The sequence below is a fragment of the Triturus cristatus genome, chromosome 6 (assembly GCF_964204655.1).
Source record: "Triturus cristatus chromosome 6, aTriCri1.1, whole genome shotgun sequence".
Lineage (NCBI taxonomy): Eukaryota > Metazoa > Chordata > Amphibia > Caudata > Salamandridae > Triturus > Triturus cristatus.
In genome coordinates, this window is record NC_140589.1 from 1,830,203,083 (window position 1) to 1,830,220,606 (window position 17,524).

Consider the following 17,524-nt stretch of genomic DNA (forward strand, 5'->3'; position numbering starts at 1 on the left):
CCTATTTTACCTCAGTATGTCTGTGGACATTCCCATACTAGGTGGTAGACCGTACCCTCCTGGCCGCAACCCCTGTGGCATAGTGATGATTCTACCCTACCCAAGCGGTGCAGAAGTCCCCTGGAGCAGTAAGTACGGTGGAAGACCTTTATCTGGATTAATCTGAAACGGGAACTGATTGCCACTTCTCTCGGTCACTGCAGGGCGGCCCTCCAATCCTCATCGTCTATCAGTTGGACATCTCCCGCGACTCTCAGTGCTACCAAGGGGTCTGGCGCATTATTCACTAGCTTTTTATATATCAGTGATACCGCTTTCGCCTCTAAGGGTTCTGTCAGGAGTCTATACTCCAGGGGGGAGTCTTCTGCTAGTACTTCACCCTCCCGGACATAACCCCGTATAGCATGGCCCAACTGCAGGTATCGTGACCCACTCTCCCTGTCCTAGTTCATACTCTCTTTGGAGAATATCAAACTGCACAAATGCCAGGTGCCTCCATATGTCGCCAAGTTTTTACAGTCCCAGCAATTCCCATTTCCCGAAGCCCTTTAGTCTGCCTACATCCTCTAGTTGGCCGTTCCCCCACAATGGGTGCATCGCCGTCAGCTTGTCTCCCCACCCCAAATATTTCAATGCCTCTCGCCAGGCTTTAACCACCATCTGTGTGTGTGTGGGTAGGTCCCTATACACTCTTTTATTGTATAGCAACTGTGCACAGCCTCTGGACCCCATATAAACTCTGTCCACTCTACAGGCAGGCTCCGTTCTGTCCCCAAACATCCAGTCATTCACCGTGCTCAGCTGAGCCGCCCAGTAATAAAGCTTTACCGCTGGTATCGCCAGTCCTCCTTAATAGATGCCCCTTTGTAATTTGTGTAGGGCGATCCATGCCGCCCCTCCTTTCCAAAGGAGGGATCGCAGTCCAGTCTCCACTGCTCCGAAGAACTTTAGCGGAACTGGGTAAGGGGTGTTTTGCAGGACATAGAGCAACCGGGGCAGCGTCATCATTTTAAATAGAGCAGCCCTGCCTATAGTGGCAATGACTTCCACCTCTTGGCATCCCTTTTAAATCTACCTAATTGTGGCAGGAGATTACTTTCATAGAAACAAAACAAAATTAGCTAAAATAAAAACCAATGGTATACATTGGCTCGAGGAAGAGCTATATGGAATGGTTGAGGCACCAAAAGAAGACAAAGGACTAATAAACTCTAAAAGGAAAGAATGCATTGAAAAACAGTCTACGTTCAGCTGCAAGACCTCCTCAATGCTAACCACCTCCTATACCACTACCTGTCTGGCATGAGATCACACCGGAGCATGGACACCACAATCTTACACACCATAGACGATGCCCTCTTGACCACAGATGAAGATGAGCCCGCCAACTGATATTGCTGGCCCTCTCAGCCCCTTTTGACACAGTTGACCCTCATTCACACCATGGAGTCTCAAATGGGATTCACCAGCAGGGCCTTTCGTTGGTTCTCCTCCTACCTTTCTAACCAACACCAGTTTGTTCACATGAGCATGTCCATTTCACAAAAGATCCCTAGCAGCTGTGGATTCCCCCAGGACTCCATACAGTCTCCTGTCATCTTCAACCTATAGATGGAGCTGATTGGTTGTCTGCTCACAGGTAACAGCATCATGATTCACCAAAATTACACACCTCTGCTTGAAAGTCTCCTCTTCTTCAGACATCGGACACCTTAAACACTGCTTGCACATCATACAGGCCTGGATGTCCAGCCCCTACCCGAAGCTCAACCCAACCAAGACAGAAGTCCTGTTAGTTTTGAAGAACAAACAGTGCAGGCCTGGCTCAATGATATAAACCTCGATGGCTTCAAACCCCAACTTTCATTGAATGCCAAGTTACTTGGAATCACCCTGGACACCATCTTCACCCTCCAGTACACATTACCAAAAAACATAAATACTGCCTGGTAACAGTTCTTTCTTCTTCTTTCAGAAAGCAACTTCAGAACTGCTGTTGAAGCCCTCATACTCTTGAATCTGGACGGTGGGAATGTGTTCCTCCATGGCCTTCCATACTCCACCCTGGTACCCGTTAGAGGCATCCTATACGCTGCATCAGCTCTCATTCAGGACCTGAATAAATATGATTATATCACCCCCATTTTGATGGATCTCCATTGGCTCTCCTTTCTGGACCTCACCATCTTCAAAACCAGCTGCACCATTTACAAACCCATCATGACCACCCCCCTCCCCAATTATCTTGCAGACAAACTCACTATCTCAGGTGGTTCTCAGCACACTCAAGCCAGGACGCCATCTGACTGCACAGTAAGAAGTGTAAAAAATAAAAAGCAAGACAACAGGCCTTTTCTATCTATACACCCAGGATCTGGAACAACATCCCTGTGTTCATCAGGATTCCCCCAAAACTGCTCCAATTTAGGAAAGAATTGAAAACACATCTTTAAAGAACAGTACATCACAATGCATTAACGATACACAACTCAGCTACCTCTCCTCCTGCTCGCTGACATTCTGCTTTGTCTTTGACGGTGAGTTTTTGCTAGGGTTGCGCAACAGAAGTACGGTATACATGCACACATACATACAGACAGACATCAAAACTGTATTCTGAAAGCTAAGAAAGACTTAGAATCAGACTAGAGAGGCTGGCAATTCTCCAAAAGAACGGTTTCAAGTTCTGAAATCATTGTAGAACTCCTGCTTTCCTAACTTAGACACAAGGGCCCTCATTTACAAGAGGCCTGCACTGCCGGATCGTCACTTTTTATGACGATCCAGTGGTGCAGGCATTTCAATCGTATCCATGAGGCGACGCAAAGCCACCCTGTGCTCGTTTTTCATAGCCTCATAGATATGGAGTAAGGCAAGGCAAAGCGCTGCATGCCTTGCTATGTGTCAAGGCGGCGTTCCATGGGCGTTGTTGTGGGTGTTGCCGCTCAACACCCATGGATTTTGACACATTCCCAGATTTACAACATAACGTAAACCTGGGGCAGTGCCTAAAATGTATGCCTCCCCAGAGCAGGTGTAACAAGGAGAAATGTTTACATTTCTCCTCATTTTTCCTCTTTCCACGTGTGCTGCATTCTGAAAGAAAATGCCTCTGGTGATTGTTTTTGTGCAGGAAGAAACCCCTTCCTTGACAAAAACTAGAGCCTTTACAAATAATTGGCACAGGGCTGTGCCTCAAAATGACTTGCGTCGCTGCCCTATGCCAATTCTTTGTAAATGAGGCCCTAGATCTTTTTCTTATTAGTATGATATGGTCAATGCAGCCTTTGGGATACAATTATTAATATTAGAGAAGAAATATGTTGTACGGCTTATGACAGACTTGAAGCAGTGGTGGAGAGGAGATTATTAGTAAAAAAGAAAGAACAGAACTAGGTAGTTAAAAAGAGAGAAAAGCACTGCCTAGTAACATTCCCAGTCATGTTGTACCATATTGAATGGTGAGTTGAACATCATTCCCAGGAAAAGGCACTGTCGACTCTGTTTCAAGTGTCATTGACAGAAGTATGTGAACATTATTAAGATGAATTTGACTAAGTGCTGAAGCGATGTCTTATCATGGTATCTTCCTAAGGATAACCTTCCCTACTGGATAGTTGGACACCACTCCTGCAAATGTTAAATAGTAGCCCAGCGGTGCCACCTAGGGCACTTGTCTGTCACCTATTCTTTAAAAGTGACCAATGCACCTGTCTCAAGCTTTGTCATCACTCAATGTGGATAAAGATGAAGACAGATTTATTTGCACGTTGACTCTGCACAGTAACTAAACAGAATTAGTAATGGATACCTTGGTGTAAACATGGTCCATCTTCCATTGCACCTCAGGCTAAATTAAAAAACCCTGGCTGTATCTTACTCTACCATATCTATGGAGCTTCAGTTAAACATGGTAGTGACACCATCCTATCCCATCCCTGCAGAAAATATTTGTAACTTACAGCTTTGCCCACTCCAGCTCACATAAAGATCATTTTATTCTTCACTGTTGAGCCTAATACATGTGTGAACCAGTGAGCTAGCTGCACATTTACACCTGAACCAGCTCTGCTCCCCAAGCGAGCACCTAAAAGCTCCTTTCCACCAGTGAAGGAACCTGCGTTTCATGCACCTTCTGCTGAGATCTTCTAAGCATTAACTGTACTTATCGCTGTCAAGGGGCACAACCTCCACTGTCTTTCTTTCATTAGTTTTTTGGGAGACAGCCTAGTATTCTTACAGACTTGTCTCTCTTGCCCAGTGACACTCACATTAGATACCGATGAGCACTGAATGCTCCATAGAAGACTTGACAACATTAAAGAAGCCACCAAGAACTGCTGTGAGCATTGTCTGAAGGACAGTAGTCTTTATAAAGTTGGCATACTTCATAATTGCAACAGCCTAAAGTACCCCACACATCCTCTCAATCACAGTCCTTTTTTATGTCGCTATTGCATATTACTTTTCTCCGGCTGAGACGGTAGTGAAGATTACTTCTCCCATTATGGTCGGTTGACCGCCTCTGACTTCTCATCACTCATCCATCATCAGATGTATGAACATTTTCTGGGATTTTGCTCTAAATATTAATCATTCCAGATTCACAGTTCTCTTCTATTGTAAGGTAGTTATGAATGTGCATCATTTAGCAGATTGGCTCAACACACTGCATTTGTTTACTTTGATAGCCCTGAGAGGATGAGATTAGTCTGGGCTACTTTTGTCAATTAGTCCCAGCCATTTTATTCCAACATAATCTCCAGGTTTTATTTGAGCAGTTCTAAACATATACCATTTTTAATGTTGATTGTTTATAATTTACTCTCCCTCTGTCTTTTAAAGAGAATGTACAGGGTCCAGTTACAGCATGGAGCTGACTCTGTAAAACCTTAGGGGCATATTATCAAGACAGGCGATAAAATTATCGCCGCTTTAGCGGCAGAAAACTGCCGCTAAAACGGCGATAATGGGCTTGATAATATGCTCTATGGAATTCCAATTGAAGCTCAGGTTAGACGTCCTTCACATCTAACATTGGCTTCTATTGGAATTCCATAGAGCATATTATCAAGCCCATTATCGTTTTAGCTGCAGTTTTCTGCCGCTAAAGCTTTGATAATTTTATCAACAAATCCAATTGGCCGCACTCTGCTCGTCTTACCGACAAGTTGCCCCAAGGAACTGTGGTCAATGTAGTGGCGACGGCGAGTACGCCTGTGCCAAAGTGTTCGAAGAAAGTGAGTGTCGCATTAGCCATCCCTGGACACGTGTTTCGAGGTAGTTGCCTCTCGTCGGTAAGACGAGCAGAGTGCGGCCAATTGGATTTGTTGTATTAAGGCTCCCTTGAGCCATTGGGCTGACGAGCCCTGGACCAGCACCTGCGCGCCATGAGTGGTACTTTACCTATTTATACTTTTTTGGCAGTCTACGCGGCACCCCCTTACACTCACCTACTCCCTGCTGACGAGAGGCAACTACCTCAAAACACGTATCCAGGGATGGCTAATGCGACACTCACTTTCTTCGAACACTTTGGCACAGGCGTACTTGCCGTCGCCACTACATTGACCACAGTTCCTTGGGGCAACTTGCCGGTAAGACGAGCAGAGTGCGGCCAATTGGATTTGGTGATAATTTTATCGCCTGTCTTGATAATATGCCCCTTAGCTTCTCTCTCATTGTGATAATCTACATGACTTTCCTTTGCATAGCTAGTATAGCCCTATCTTTGAGGTACCAGTTAAATTGTTTGACATGGCCATTGCAATGTAGATCATAAAAGGATGACATAACATGTCTAATGTGATATTTCATGAGTAATTATATCATGTCTGCAGAGGTTCATTGTCCATGACCAAAGTTTTCAGTTAACCTTCCTAGCTGAACACGCCTTGTAGACAATCCAATACAGACTTCGCAGTCGCAGATTTACTAAATATAACTTCTGAGTGATAATCAATAAGAGCCAGTGCAAACATCATGTGATATGGTAAAGTCTTAAAAGGACCGCAAATTTCAAATGGTAATTTTTGCCATCCACATTTTGGCCACTGAGCAGACAATGAAGGTAACAAAAATGCTATTAAAAATTTTGTCACTTGAGGCACAAACTTTGTGTAACCTGGCCCATTTATCTGCCTCCATGTCCACAACTGAGTTCATGTGCAACATGACAGAAAGAGCGAAGGGGCATATTTACAAGGGCTTTATCTCCGCTTTTTTGGCTTACAAAGCCAAAAAAGCGGAGATAAACCAGCGCCCTATGTACAAGAGGGTGCTAACATGCATAATCGCAGGCTTTGTCGGCGAGGTGAGAGAAGGAGCGTCCTCTGGAGCAGCACATTTGTGGTCTCTGTGCAAGGGTGAGGTGAGCGGTGCAGAGGTTCCTGGGAGGTCGTGGAAAATAAGGCAGCAGTGACGAACAGTCGCCTACTTTATTCCAACCTGAAACAAACTTCTAATTGACAAAAAATTCATGTAGTTCTAAGCACAGATGGGCTATACATGCAGTGACAGAGAGTCCTCGTCCTGGAGATTAAATGCTCACTAACGATTTGAAATCCATTTTTAAGATAGTTTTGTTGCCCCAAATATAATGCCTCAAATTATTGTTTACCCAAACACATGCCAGAAGTTCCTTTTCCAAGACTGCATCCCTTCGCTCTGTGGAATACAATGTCCTGGAGGCAAAGGTTACGTTTCGTTCTTGTCTCCATCAGCACTCAAACAAAATGGCACCTAAACCGTATGCACTTCTGTCCGAAATTATGATACATATTTGTTTACATAAAAAGGTTTTAAGGTGGGTGCTAAAGCAATAATGTCCTTGATAACTTCAAAGGCCTTTTGTTGACAATCAGTCCATAGGAAGTCTTGCCCTTTGCTCATGCGTTCGCTCAGTGGATTCATGTTCTTCCACAAATTCACTATAATATTAGCACAGGCCAGCAAAGGGTAACCATTTGTCCGATGCATCATGAGGGGACACTTTGTGATGTTATCTTCTAAAGCTTCTTTGGGAACTATTCCATCTCACAAATAATGAGCCCTAAATAATAAACTATAGACTGAAACACTGAATATTCGTCAGCCCTTTAAACTAAATGTTTCTATAATAAATGAGAACACACCACCATAAAAATAAGCACACCAGAGTCGATAATTAAAAATATATATATATATTGTCATGAAAGAACTTGAAGCAAGAGTCAGTGGCCTTAAAATGTGAAAAACAGCTCCCTGAAAGACTGAAAAGGCTGATGACAACACAAAAGGCATATTTGACAAGCAAAATAGCCCTACAGGAGTGATAAACGTAGCTAAAGGCTAGGACTGTAGTTTTACCTCAAATTGATGGCATGCCATTCTTAAATCAATCATATAGGAAACTGATGCCCCAGCCAGCATGGAAATAAGTTCTTTGATGTTTGACAATGGATGGTTAGCAAACAAAATACCGTTGTTGAAGCTCCTAAAACTGCACATAATTTCAGGCTACCGTTATTTTCTTTGCGAAGATTATGAGTGATACCCATTCTGAAGACACCTCCAATTATGCCTTGTGTCATCATCGCGATGTTTTCCAACATCACTTAAAGATCTTTCTCTACATTGACAGGTACTCCTCTCAGTTTTTGTTTTACAAGTAATAAGTTCTCCTTTACCACAGTCTGATGCCGATAATTCTGAATTTACCCAACTTCTCACAAAAAAGAGGAGATTGTTTACTATTATATATTAATTATAAGGTCTCCTCCACTTATCAGTAATACCTGTTCAGGATCACAGGGTTTTAACATAATTTGCAACCAATGCTGATCTCACCAACAGAGAACACACACTCTTTTGTGAGCCACATACATTTTTATCCATTCTTGTCCTTTCTTTAAACTTTACTTCAGTTAGAAAATATCCAATAAATTCACTAGTATTCCCCTCAAATGATACGTGCTCTTAAACCAGGTTTTTGAAAGCCCTCCACAAGTTGTCACAGCACCCTTTCAATCAATTCTTTTGTGATAATGGTGTATGGCAAACCAGAGCCCGCCATGATCTTTAGATCTTTGCCTAAATATACAGTGGTTCACATCAGAGGACAGAAGTCATCTTTGTCAATGATGCTATTCACACTTCTCACCACCAGGACCCTATTTTTTAAATCTTATTCACTCTTTCATCATGGTCACTCATATCAACAACTTGGGCTACCGTTGCCTTTGGGAACCCTCTAGCATCCTTCCATATCTTGACCAAATGCCCGTTCCTCCTACACACTTTACATTTTTTATTCACAGCAGGATATCCTTTGAAGAAGGCAATATTACAAATGCTGCCGCAAAGGTAAATAAACTGTTTTATTTTGCCCTTGAAAAAAATCTTAAATGCTATTTCTCTTATTGGCTCTCTTATTACCAATACTGCAGATACTGCTTGAGTTCTTTTCAAATTTATCCTCATTCACATGTTTTACCCACAATACAGATTCTTCTATTACCTTGGCCGTAGTGATTATCTCTTCAAGCTTGGCTCCTCCATGACACACAACTGCTTCTGAACATTCTTTGAAACCATTCATTATTTGGCCCTTAATCATTTTCTCAGCCAATGCACCAAAGTTTCAAGAATTCTCTTATCTTTTAAAAGCTGCCAAAAGTTTGTCAAATGATTCATTAGGTTTTTGAGTATGAATGTAAAAATTATAATTATCTGGTATTACTTTTATAGAAGTTTTAAAAGGCCTTTCCAGTATAGGCATAACTTTGCTGAAATAATTTACATTGCCTGCTCTCTCCTCTGGAATAATTCCAGGTAGAGCCCTAAAGTGTATTGGCCCTTGGAGCCCAAACAATGCAATGCAATACATTTTCAATTGGCATCTTATCAGCTTCTATCACCCCTACATATTCCTCCTTCCATCTTTTTGATGCAATTCATAGACCCCTTCGCACTACAAAAATCATTCAGGCAGGTCAAATAGCATGTAGAATTGTCGTTATACTTCCAATTAATACTAACTATTTACACTCATCATACCAAAAAGTACCATCAATTTAATTAACTTAGTATTAACTCTCATACATATGATGATTAAAGTTCTGCTGTTCCCAGTTGTACTGTAATATTAACTTGAAAATAAACTACAGAGAGCATAGAGTACAATACCATACCCCAGCTACATATATCAGTGTGGTCACAGATGTTTCAACAAATTTATAAACATGAATGTTTTCTACCAACACAGGGAAGTAATATATAAAATATACTGTACAGTACTTGGGCCTACTCGAATTGGACATACGGTTAATGATTGTGTCCGCAATCCAGTATGGATCACACGGTACCCCTGAAATATGAGTATTAATCATGCGCACAAGTGTTGATCCATTGCCTTCCTGTGTTGAATCAGTTTTTGAATGTGCATGCACACTGCAGTAGATGACTGACAGGCAGTATGTCAATAGGCAATGGGCAGGCAAGGGAAGAGAATAAGGTTAAGATAGCTTTGAGTGTAGTCAGATAAGTCTATGTGAGAGATGCTAAACTGAATAGGCTGCAGTATGAAAAAGAGATCAAGAAGAATGAGGATACATGAGAGTTGGTTATAACGCGGTGTGATCAATATCTGGATGAGGACTGCTCTGCGTGAGTGCAATCTGAGGGATCCTGATTGCAGGGAATCTCAGAGTTCGTGGATAGATAGCGGTTGAGTTGTCTGCTGACAAGGTCCTCAATTCTCCCAGACAAATCGGGAAGATGGGGACTTTTGGACAGATTGATGGGGCTGGGAAAGTAATTTCTGAAGTTTGGTACCAATGAGTGAAGGCCAATCAAAGACTGGACTGTGAGAGGCAAGGTGCTTGATGATTTAGTGTTTGAAGCACCCTACTTATGTGCTCTGATACTTAGGCTAGGGAAAGAAATTCCCAGTTGAATAAAAAATGGTTACAAACACTTCACTGAGAGGAGTATCTTTATAAAATCTTGTTATGAAAGTGAAATATATTCACTTGCATTTTTTCAAATACAAGATGTTTCGTACGGCTCCCTGCACACCTCTTTTTTCAGAGCGAGACAGCTTTTAGCTATGTGTCAGTACAAGTGTTGTTACTACTTATACCCTACGCTGTTTGTTATATGATGTTGTTAAGCTTTGCACAGCACTCCAGTGCCCCCCTCTGGGCATAGTCCACTCTGAATAATTTGTCATATAAATAAAATTACAGGAATCTTGCTGCCTGAAACCCCAGGAAAGTCTGTAGGAGAGAAACAGAAGTTTTTAGGTGAGTTTAAAGCTACTTAAAATCTTTGCTCCTATCCCATATCAATAGATGGTATTAAAACAAATTTACTTATTACCAATCACCTACTAAATTAATTTGGTGGGTAAGCCACATTATGATGCATGGTGGCCTTGTAGCTGGGACCAACTTTTTACCAGCCTATTTGAAAAATCTACCAGCCTGCCCATATGAAGGTAAGGGATTGAAATTAAAGGTTTTCTAGTTACAGTACCCTTTTTACTAACCAGAGGCAAAAGGATTTTTCCAAGATTGGTTGGGGGGGGGGGGAGGGGCCACAAAACGATCCCCTCCTTGGGATCATACTCCGATGGAAGGATTGCGACAGAACCACGGTACACAGAGGGAAATAGTGGTTTAAGTCCATTTGAGTAAGAAATTGGACTAATGGTAAGATCTGCCAGATAACTTGTTTAATGTTAATATTATGTTCATGGTAAGTCATTCCTCAAGGTAGTCCTTCAATATGGGTAAAAAAGTATAATGTATCTAGTAAAATTTGCAAGGATTGAAAAGAGGAAAGGTCTCTCTAAAGTGTGTGCAAAAACTGTTTAGGCTACAATCTGGCGAACTGGTGACTGTAGCTTTTATGAGCATGAGGTACATAGAAGGTACATTGACAAATCCTGGAAGGGAAGTTATGTCTGTCTGCAGTGTCCACAATGGCATTATCGTCTCGAGTGCGCATGAAAATGGAGCAGCCATTCATGGAAGATTGGTGTGGCAGGCGGCAACTACAACCCGATCCGACATTATGCAAAACTGGAAAGCTTCAGATGTAGAAACGCAGATCAGAAGAGTACGATTGGTTAAGAGGTTTTGAGGGAAGCTAGAGAGATGCAGAGTTCATCATGTCACACATGGAGATTGTTTTATTTAGAAACAGAACTACCACTTATCACCGTGCAGTTGTCATTCTCACTTTTACTGTATTTTCAACTACATTATCTTAGCATCATAACATTTTATAAGGAAATATACTAACAAAGCAAGAAGAGGTGGGCAAGCTAGAGAACTCCAGGGAAGAGCCCCACCAGGGCCCAACCAGTCTGAAAATAAATTGTCATGTGAATCCTAAAATGTTTGTTTGTGAATCACAGAAAAGATCCAAGTTGTGCTAAATAGATGTATTAATATGCCACACATGCAATTATTTTCATAACACAACATACATAGCAGCAACATAACATAACCAGAAGCTACACAACATAACCGCCAACTTAAGACAGCATCTACATAACCAGCGCTTGGAGTGGAAATATAGAAGTGCAGGCACTCCTTGTTCCAGATTACCTATTTGCTCCTGAGAAGTGCTGGTTTTACTTAAACTAAAAGTATTGCCTCAGTGCTGAGAAGTGCTGGGATCGCCCCTTTCACATTGAGGAACTGCAGGTAATGAGGACCCAACAGTCCCAGCCCATATTAGCTAGAAGAACATTGGGGTTCACTATTTGTGCTGGTGAGTGATGCTGCAGTGCTCTCCAGGGGTGCAGTTGCCAACAGTGCAGCAGGGGCCTCTTCACCCCAGTTAAGGATATTTTTACTCCTCAGCATGGCCACATCCCATGCGTGCGTAAGTGCCACTTGTGCCCTTGCTGCACCGCTGGTGCACTCCTGCCCTTGGGTCAGAACGAGTGGGTAGAGACGCAACACTCAACTCATCTTTAACCAAGTCCTCCAGCCTCACCTCCATCCCCTCCCACCCATGCCAGGTGGGCCATTAGGGAGTTAATCAAATGCAGTCTTCAGCAGTTAATGCCCTGGTGATGATGGAGGGTGGGGGTGCAGGGGAATGACTGACTTTACACACTGGGGGATATTCACAAGGAAGTGGCGGAGAGAGGCGTTAGCCTCCTTGGGTAAACGCCTCTCTCCGCCACTTTGAAAACGCAAGGCTGCACCATATTCACAAGGATATGGTACAGCCTTGTGTTTCCCCCTGCGATGGCATAAAGTTTCACAACTTAGTGCCAACGCAGGCACCTTTGCACCAGAGTGCAAGGGTGTCTGCAAGCAGGGAGGTTTGTTTATGTACAGGAAGGTGTCCCTTCCTGCACATAAACAAACCTAAAATGCCAGTTTGTAACTTACATGTGCGCTGCTTCATGCAGTACACATGCAAGTTACAAAGCGGCATTTGAAAAAAAGGTTTGTTTATGTACAGGAAGGGACACCTTCCTGTACATACACAAATCATGGCATTTAAGGCAGCACACATGGAAAAAGCAAAAACTAGGAGAAATAAAGCATTTCTCCTCGTTTTGCCAACTTAAGAGCAGGGTTTTCCTGGCCTTAATGTTGGCGCTGCCTCCTATTTACGCTGTCCTTGTGAATAAGGGACAGCGTCAAAATCAATGGGTGTTGCGGTGGAACTTCCACCACAACACCCACTGTCCACCCCTTTCATGCTAAACACAGCGTGAAAGGGGGCCTTATTCACAAGCCACGTTAAGTGGCTTAACGCTGCCTTGTGAATAAGGCGAGGCCCCTATCGCGACCTTCAGTGACGTTGTGGTGGCGATAGGGGCTTGTGAATATGTCCCTCTGAGTTTCCTGCTGTGCTACCTGCCAGTTCTTCTAGATAAAGCCAAATTGACCTCCTGTGTCCCATCACTGAGCAGACTGCCAGCCTGCAGAGTGAAGTGGATGGAGAGATCAAAAACTTCAAAAAGGCCCTGACTTCCTGAGAAGATACAAAGAGAAACTTTGGGGGAAAAACACTTTTTTGAATAAGATGGTAAGGATTTATCAGCTTCCTTCATCATGCTACTTAAATCAGGTTGTTTCCTGTCTTTGGAGTCTTGGGGCCCGATTCTGATGCGGGTTGGAAAAGCTTCCCGACCGAATCGGTTGGGAAATAGTTTCCGACCCACTCGGATCGGGAGAGTCCGACCGGCGGAGTACGATGCTTCCGGATGCTTCCAGTTACGATATGGTTGGACTCCCATTGACTTCAATGGGAGCATAAGTTCCTAACTGCATCATAATTGGGCCCTCGGTCGGGAAGACACGTTCCCGATCCGATTTGGAAGGAGCAAATGCCGTTAGGAGGCCTTCCTAACTGCATCAAAATCAGGCCCTAGTTGGGAATGCTTTCCTAACCGCATCAGAATCAGGCCCTTGGTATGAAAAGATAAACTTGCAGATCCGGTTCCAAGAGTAATAAACTGTACCTACCCCAGGGAACTCAACCTACTAAAATGCAACAGAAACTGCACAAAACACAGTCAATGGATAGCTGCTTAATCATACATGGTGGTGCAGCACAAAAGCACATGGCACAGTCAGAGAAATTAATAATAAAAGCAACCATTTCACATAAAAAGCAATTCCAGATAAGACTACATTGAACTTAGGTAAGCGCACAATGAAGTGCACTCTTTTGATCCATCTTTCAGTAAATTGAGTTTGCATCAGGGTAGAATTCTGTTGAAGAAAAAGACAGTATTAAGGGGGGATTGGTCTCACTTCTTTAATTCACATGTTTTACAAAAGACGCGTCTTCTAAGCTCCGGTAGCTATACATATAGTAAACAAAGGCTTTCTTCGAGGGTGTGGACAGTCTCTTGATCAATACTTTTTTTATTGTTAATCTGAAGGGGCACTGAGGCCTGCAGGATCACAGAGCTGGCAACTACGCAGGGCCAGTATGCCAGTACGATGTAGACAGGATGGGCTCAGCTCATTTTTAGCTTGAGGGTCCCAGAGGATTTTGAGCTGAGCGAGAGCCAAGCATATGACATAAGCTAGGCTTGAGCCTTGAGTGGTTCGCCTACCTCGAAAAGCAAGGCTGACCTTTTTGGAAAAGTAAGGTTGACCATAAGTCTTCTGACTTAGGGTCAATCTTACTTTTCTACCTGCAGATGACTGGAGAGTTCAACCCCTAAAGCCCCTTCCCTCTGTCCCCTGGCAGGAAGCGTCTCAATCTGGCAATCCTTAAAGTATATATTCAAAACACTTGGAGGGGTGATGATCGCACATGGCTTGGTAAGCCATGGCCATGTTGTACTGGATTCCAAGACACACCGCAGGAAGTCATTGTGGTTTTCCTCCGGTGGGTGTTGTGTTTCAGATGATGTGCCTCAGCATGCGAGCTGACTAACTAATGCCCAATGACTAGCCAACATCTTATCTCTAGGGCAGATCAGGCATCAACATTGTTCCCAAAATGCAAACATTTTGAATCAAAGCAAAACTGAGAAACGAAACTGGGGTGTTCCCATCGTAGGCGAAGACTGTTCATACTTGAAGGCACCAATAATTCATCAGCAACACTAACACGTCTGCTTCATGTCAAAGTCCTGGTTATCAGAATACAAAAATGTCCATGTCATAAAAGCTTGCCCTAAAGATCACATTCAGAAGCAGACAGAAGTGGGTGCAGCTCTTGGTGAGCAATTTAAAAAGCTGCTCTCACATCAGCTACCTCCTGCCTTTACATGGTACTGTTGCTGTTGAACAGGGCCTGGGATTCACATCTTGGACTCTTGGGTTTACTGTACTCCATGAATGATTGGTGGCTCCACTAGGTATGGGTGCTGCATTAGATTTCCAACCTAAGATCACCATCTGTTGTTGCCCATGCTGCTCTTCAGTCAGCTTTATTTCATTAGCCCTTTTGATGTTACAAGTTATGGCATTGCACTTACCTACTGATCAGTCTATGTCGCGAAGCCTGCAAGATGTCAATCACATGCAGCTCATTAGACACACCTCTAAGAAGTGGGTCATGGCTAAATTTAGTAATCAACAACCTCACACCAACGAAAAGGCACAGTGAAAGAAACATGATGAAAGAGATTAAAACAAGTTTAGCCTTGATGTCTGCACTTACCATCCTAGCTCCCATGGCCATTTTAGGTTTTCTTTGAAAAGCATCACAAGTGTCCAGGCAGGCCCCAGAGGATGTATTGTGCTCACAGAGTTGTTTGGCATCACTGCTGGGTGACATATATCTTATAAGGGTAATTTCTAAATAGGAAAAGATAACCATCATGTGTGGTGAATCCTAATTTAAAATCCTAACTTAAAGTGAAGCTGGATTATAAACTACAATTCTGAAAATGCCACTTTTAGAAAGCAATTTAAGCCCAGATCAGTGTCCAGGAGCTCAGAGTGCACTACTAAAGCGTCACTTCATCCTAAGTGTACATTGAATGTTGGCAACTAATTCACTAAATAGTTGGCATTTTCTTGCCTTAGCCATTTGGTGCCCACAACCTTTCTCTGAGCCACATCACTGGGTGTTAGTGACAGTTTGGCTTTGTATATTCCTCCTAGACAGCCACACACAATGGGAGCTTAGGTGTGACTGGATGGGTCATTGCTAGCAGGATGGGAGGGGACAGCTGGGCACAGCCCCACAGACACTTGAATAGGCTGTGTCCTGCCTCCACACAAAGGGCTGCATAGCCCCTGTAGCTAGTCTGGACCCAAAGCCACAAAGGCAGGGCATCTGTTCACTTCAAAGGCCTGCCTCTGGAAGATTCTCCCCACTTCAAAGGCACAACTGTGTATAATACAAGGACTTCAGACACTAACTCTTCAGTACACTTCCGGACCTGTGGATACTCTGCTGTGCTGCTACAATGACTGCTACTCTGCTGTACTGCTACTCTAAAGGAACTGTTGCCCTCCTCTGCTGATCTGCTGTTCTCTTGCCTGGAGAAGAAGAAATGATCCTGAAATTTCGCCTTGAACCCAGGACCCCAGAATGACTCAAAGGGCTAGTCTGCTGGCCTCCTGATCTGAGCCTCAGGGACATAAAAGGCTCGCCAACCAGCTCATGGACACAGCTTCAGCAAGTTCCTGACTCCCAAGTGGTGCATCTCAGGTCCTGGACCCTTGGTGTGGCTCACAAGCTCTGGAAATCTAGCTTTTGGGCTGTTTGAGACCAAGAATGGGACCGCTTTGCTGGCACTGAAATTCAGCACGAGCCACCACCAGCCCGTCTCTTCACACAGCAGCAGACAGCCCGCAGGGGACCAACAATGCGAAGCTCCAGTCCAGCTTCTGCAACACCCAGCCTGCTCTTCACCCCCACGCCGACTGCTGCTGCCACCCTCTCCAACGCGAGAACAGGACTCTTGGCATAAAACTTGAGAAGGTAAAACTTCAGCTGGACTAATCTGGGACTCTAGCCAACCCACACTCCATCACGGTCAGCTTTAACCTTTGAATTTGACGCAGTCCAGCGTGACCAGATAGCCACGGCTGCACTTTCTACTTTTAGGCGCTATTTCGCAATTTATTCTTTAAAAATTAATAACTCCGGTTCTGCTGATTGGATCTTTGTTGTTTTGGTCTTGTTATATTTATTAAATTCCGATCTATTTTTTTACCCTAGTTTGGCATCTTCTTGTGTACAGTTTTCATAGTTTTACTGTTTGAAGTGTTGCTCAAATACTTTACACATTGCCTCCTAGTTAAGCCTGACTCCTCTGTTCCCAGATGGCAGGGGGTTGAGCACAGGTTAATTTGGGGTTAGCTTGTGTCGTACCCTGACTAGGATTGTAGTTGCTGCTTGACCAGGGCTCACACCCCAGTCAACCAGTATCCCAATTTCTAACAGCTTTCATGGTTGTGCATTTTTATGCAAGAATAATAATTGAAAAGATTACCCTCCATCCACTGGAAAAGTCCATTTGGCATCAGCAACCTTAAAGGGGTATGCTGATAAAAATACAAGACCACCTTAAGCTCCTTTGGTCAGTCCACTTGCTGGATTTCCTAGTTAATTGTGATTCACCATTTGTAGCCTTTTTATCATCTCCAATAAATGAGGTAGATCGTTTACTGAGGTCTCAAGTGTAATTTGACTCAACTTTGTGTCATTCTTGGGATTGAGAGCGTAACACATTGGTTAGGGTTGACTTTACTAATAAGAATATATTTCTACTCAAACAACCCCTTTTTAACAACATTAGGATAATGAAAGACTGGAAAAAAACATAACTTTCTAACCTAGATTACGATTGTAACTTATGAAGTGCACAGTAACATAAGGATCTGTGTAACAAAAGCAGTAACCCACTGAGTTATGCACATAAAATACTGTTCTGTGATCTGCATAGTGCACACTCTTTGTAACAGGCACATTAGCCCTCTGCTCTACCTTAGATTTGTCAAAACTGCCACTAGACAAAACCCAAATCTCTCCCCAGCAGGTACATCATTCATCAGAGTTATCTTGGCACTTTTATTGTTGCCTGAAAGCTGTTGGG

General features: G+C 43.3%; 1 protein-coding gene across 2 annotated transcripts in view; it reads left to right on the forward strand.

Moving 5' to 3' along the window:
- DPYSL5 (dihydropyrimidinase like 5) overlaps positions 1 to 17,524 on the forward strand; it is a 330,106-nt gene that overhangs the window by 304,138 nt on the left and 8,444 nt on the right. Inside the window, exon 13 of one of the 2 annotated variants that reach the window (XM_085613221.1) lies at positions 10,227 to 10,283. The exons of the other annotated variant lie outside the window; for it this stretch is intronic. Within the exon in view, the coding sequence (XP_085469347.1) occupies positions 10,227 to 10,283 (57 nt within the window). The remainder of the gene's footprint in view (positions 1 to 10,226; positions 10,284 to 17,524) is intronic. 2 annotated transcript variants of the gene reach the window in all.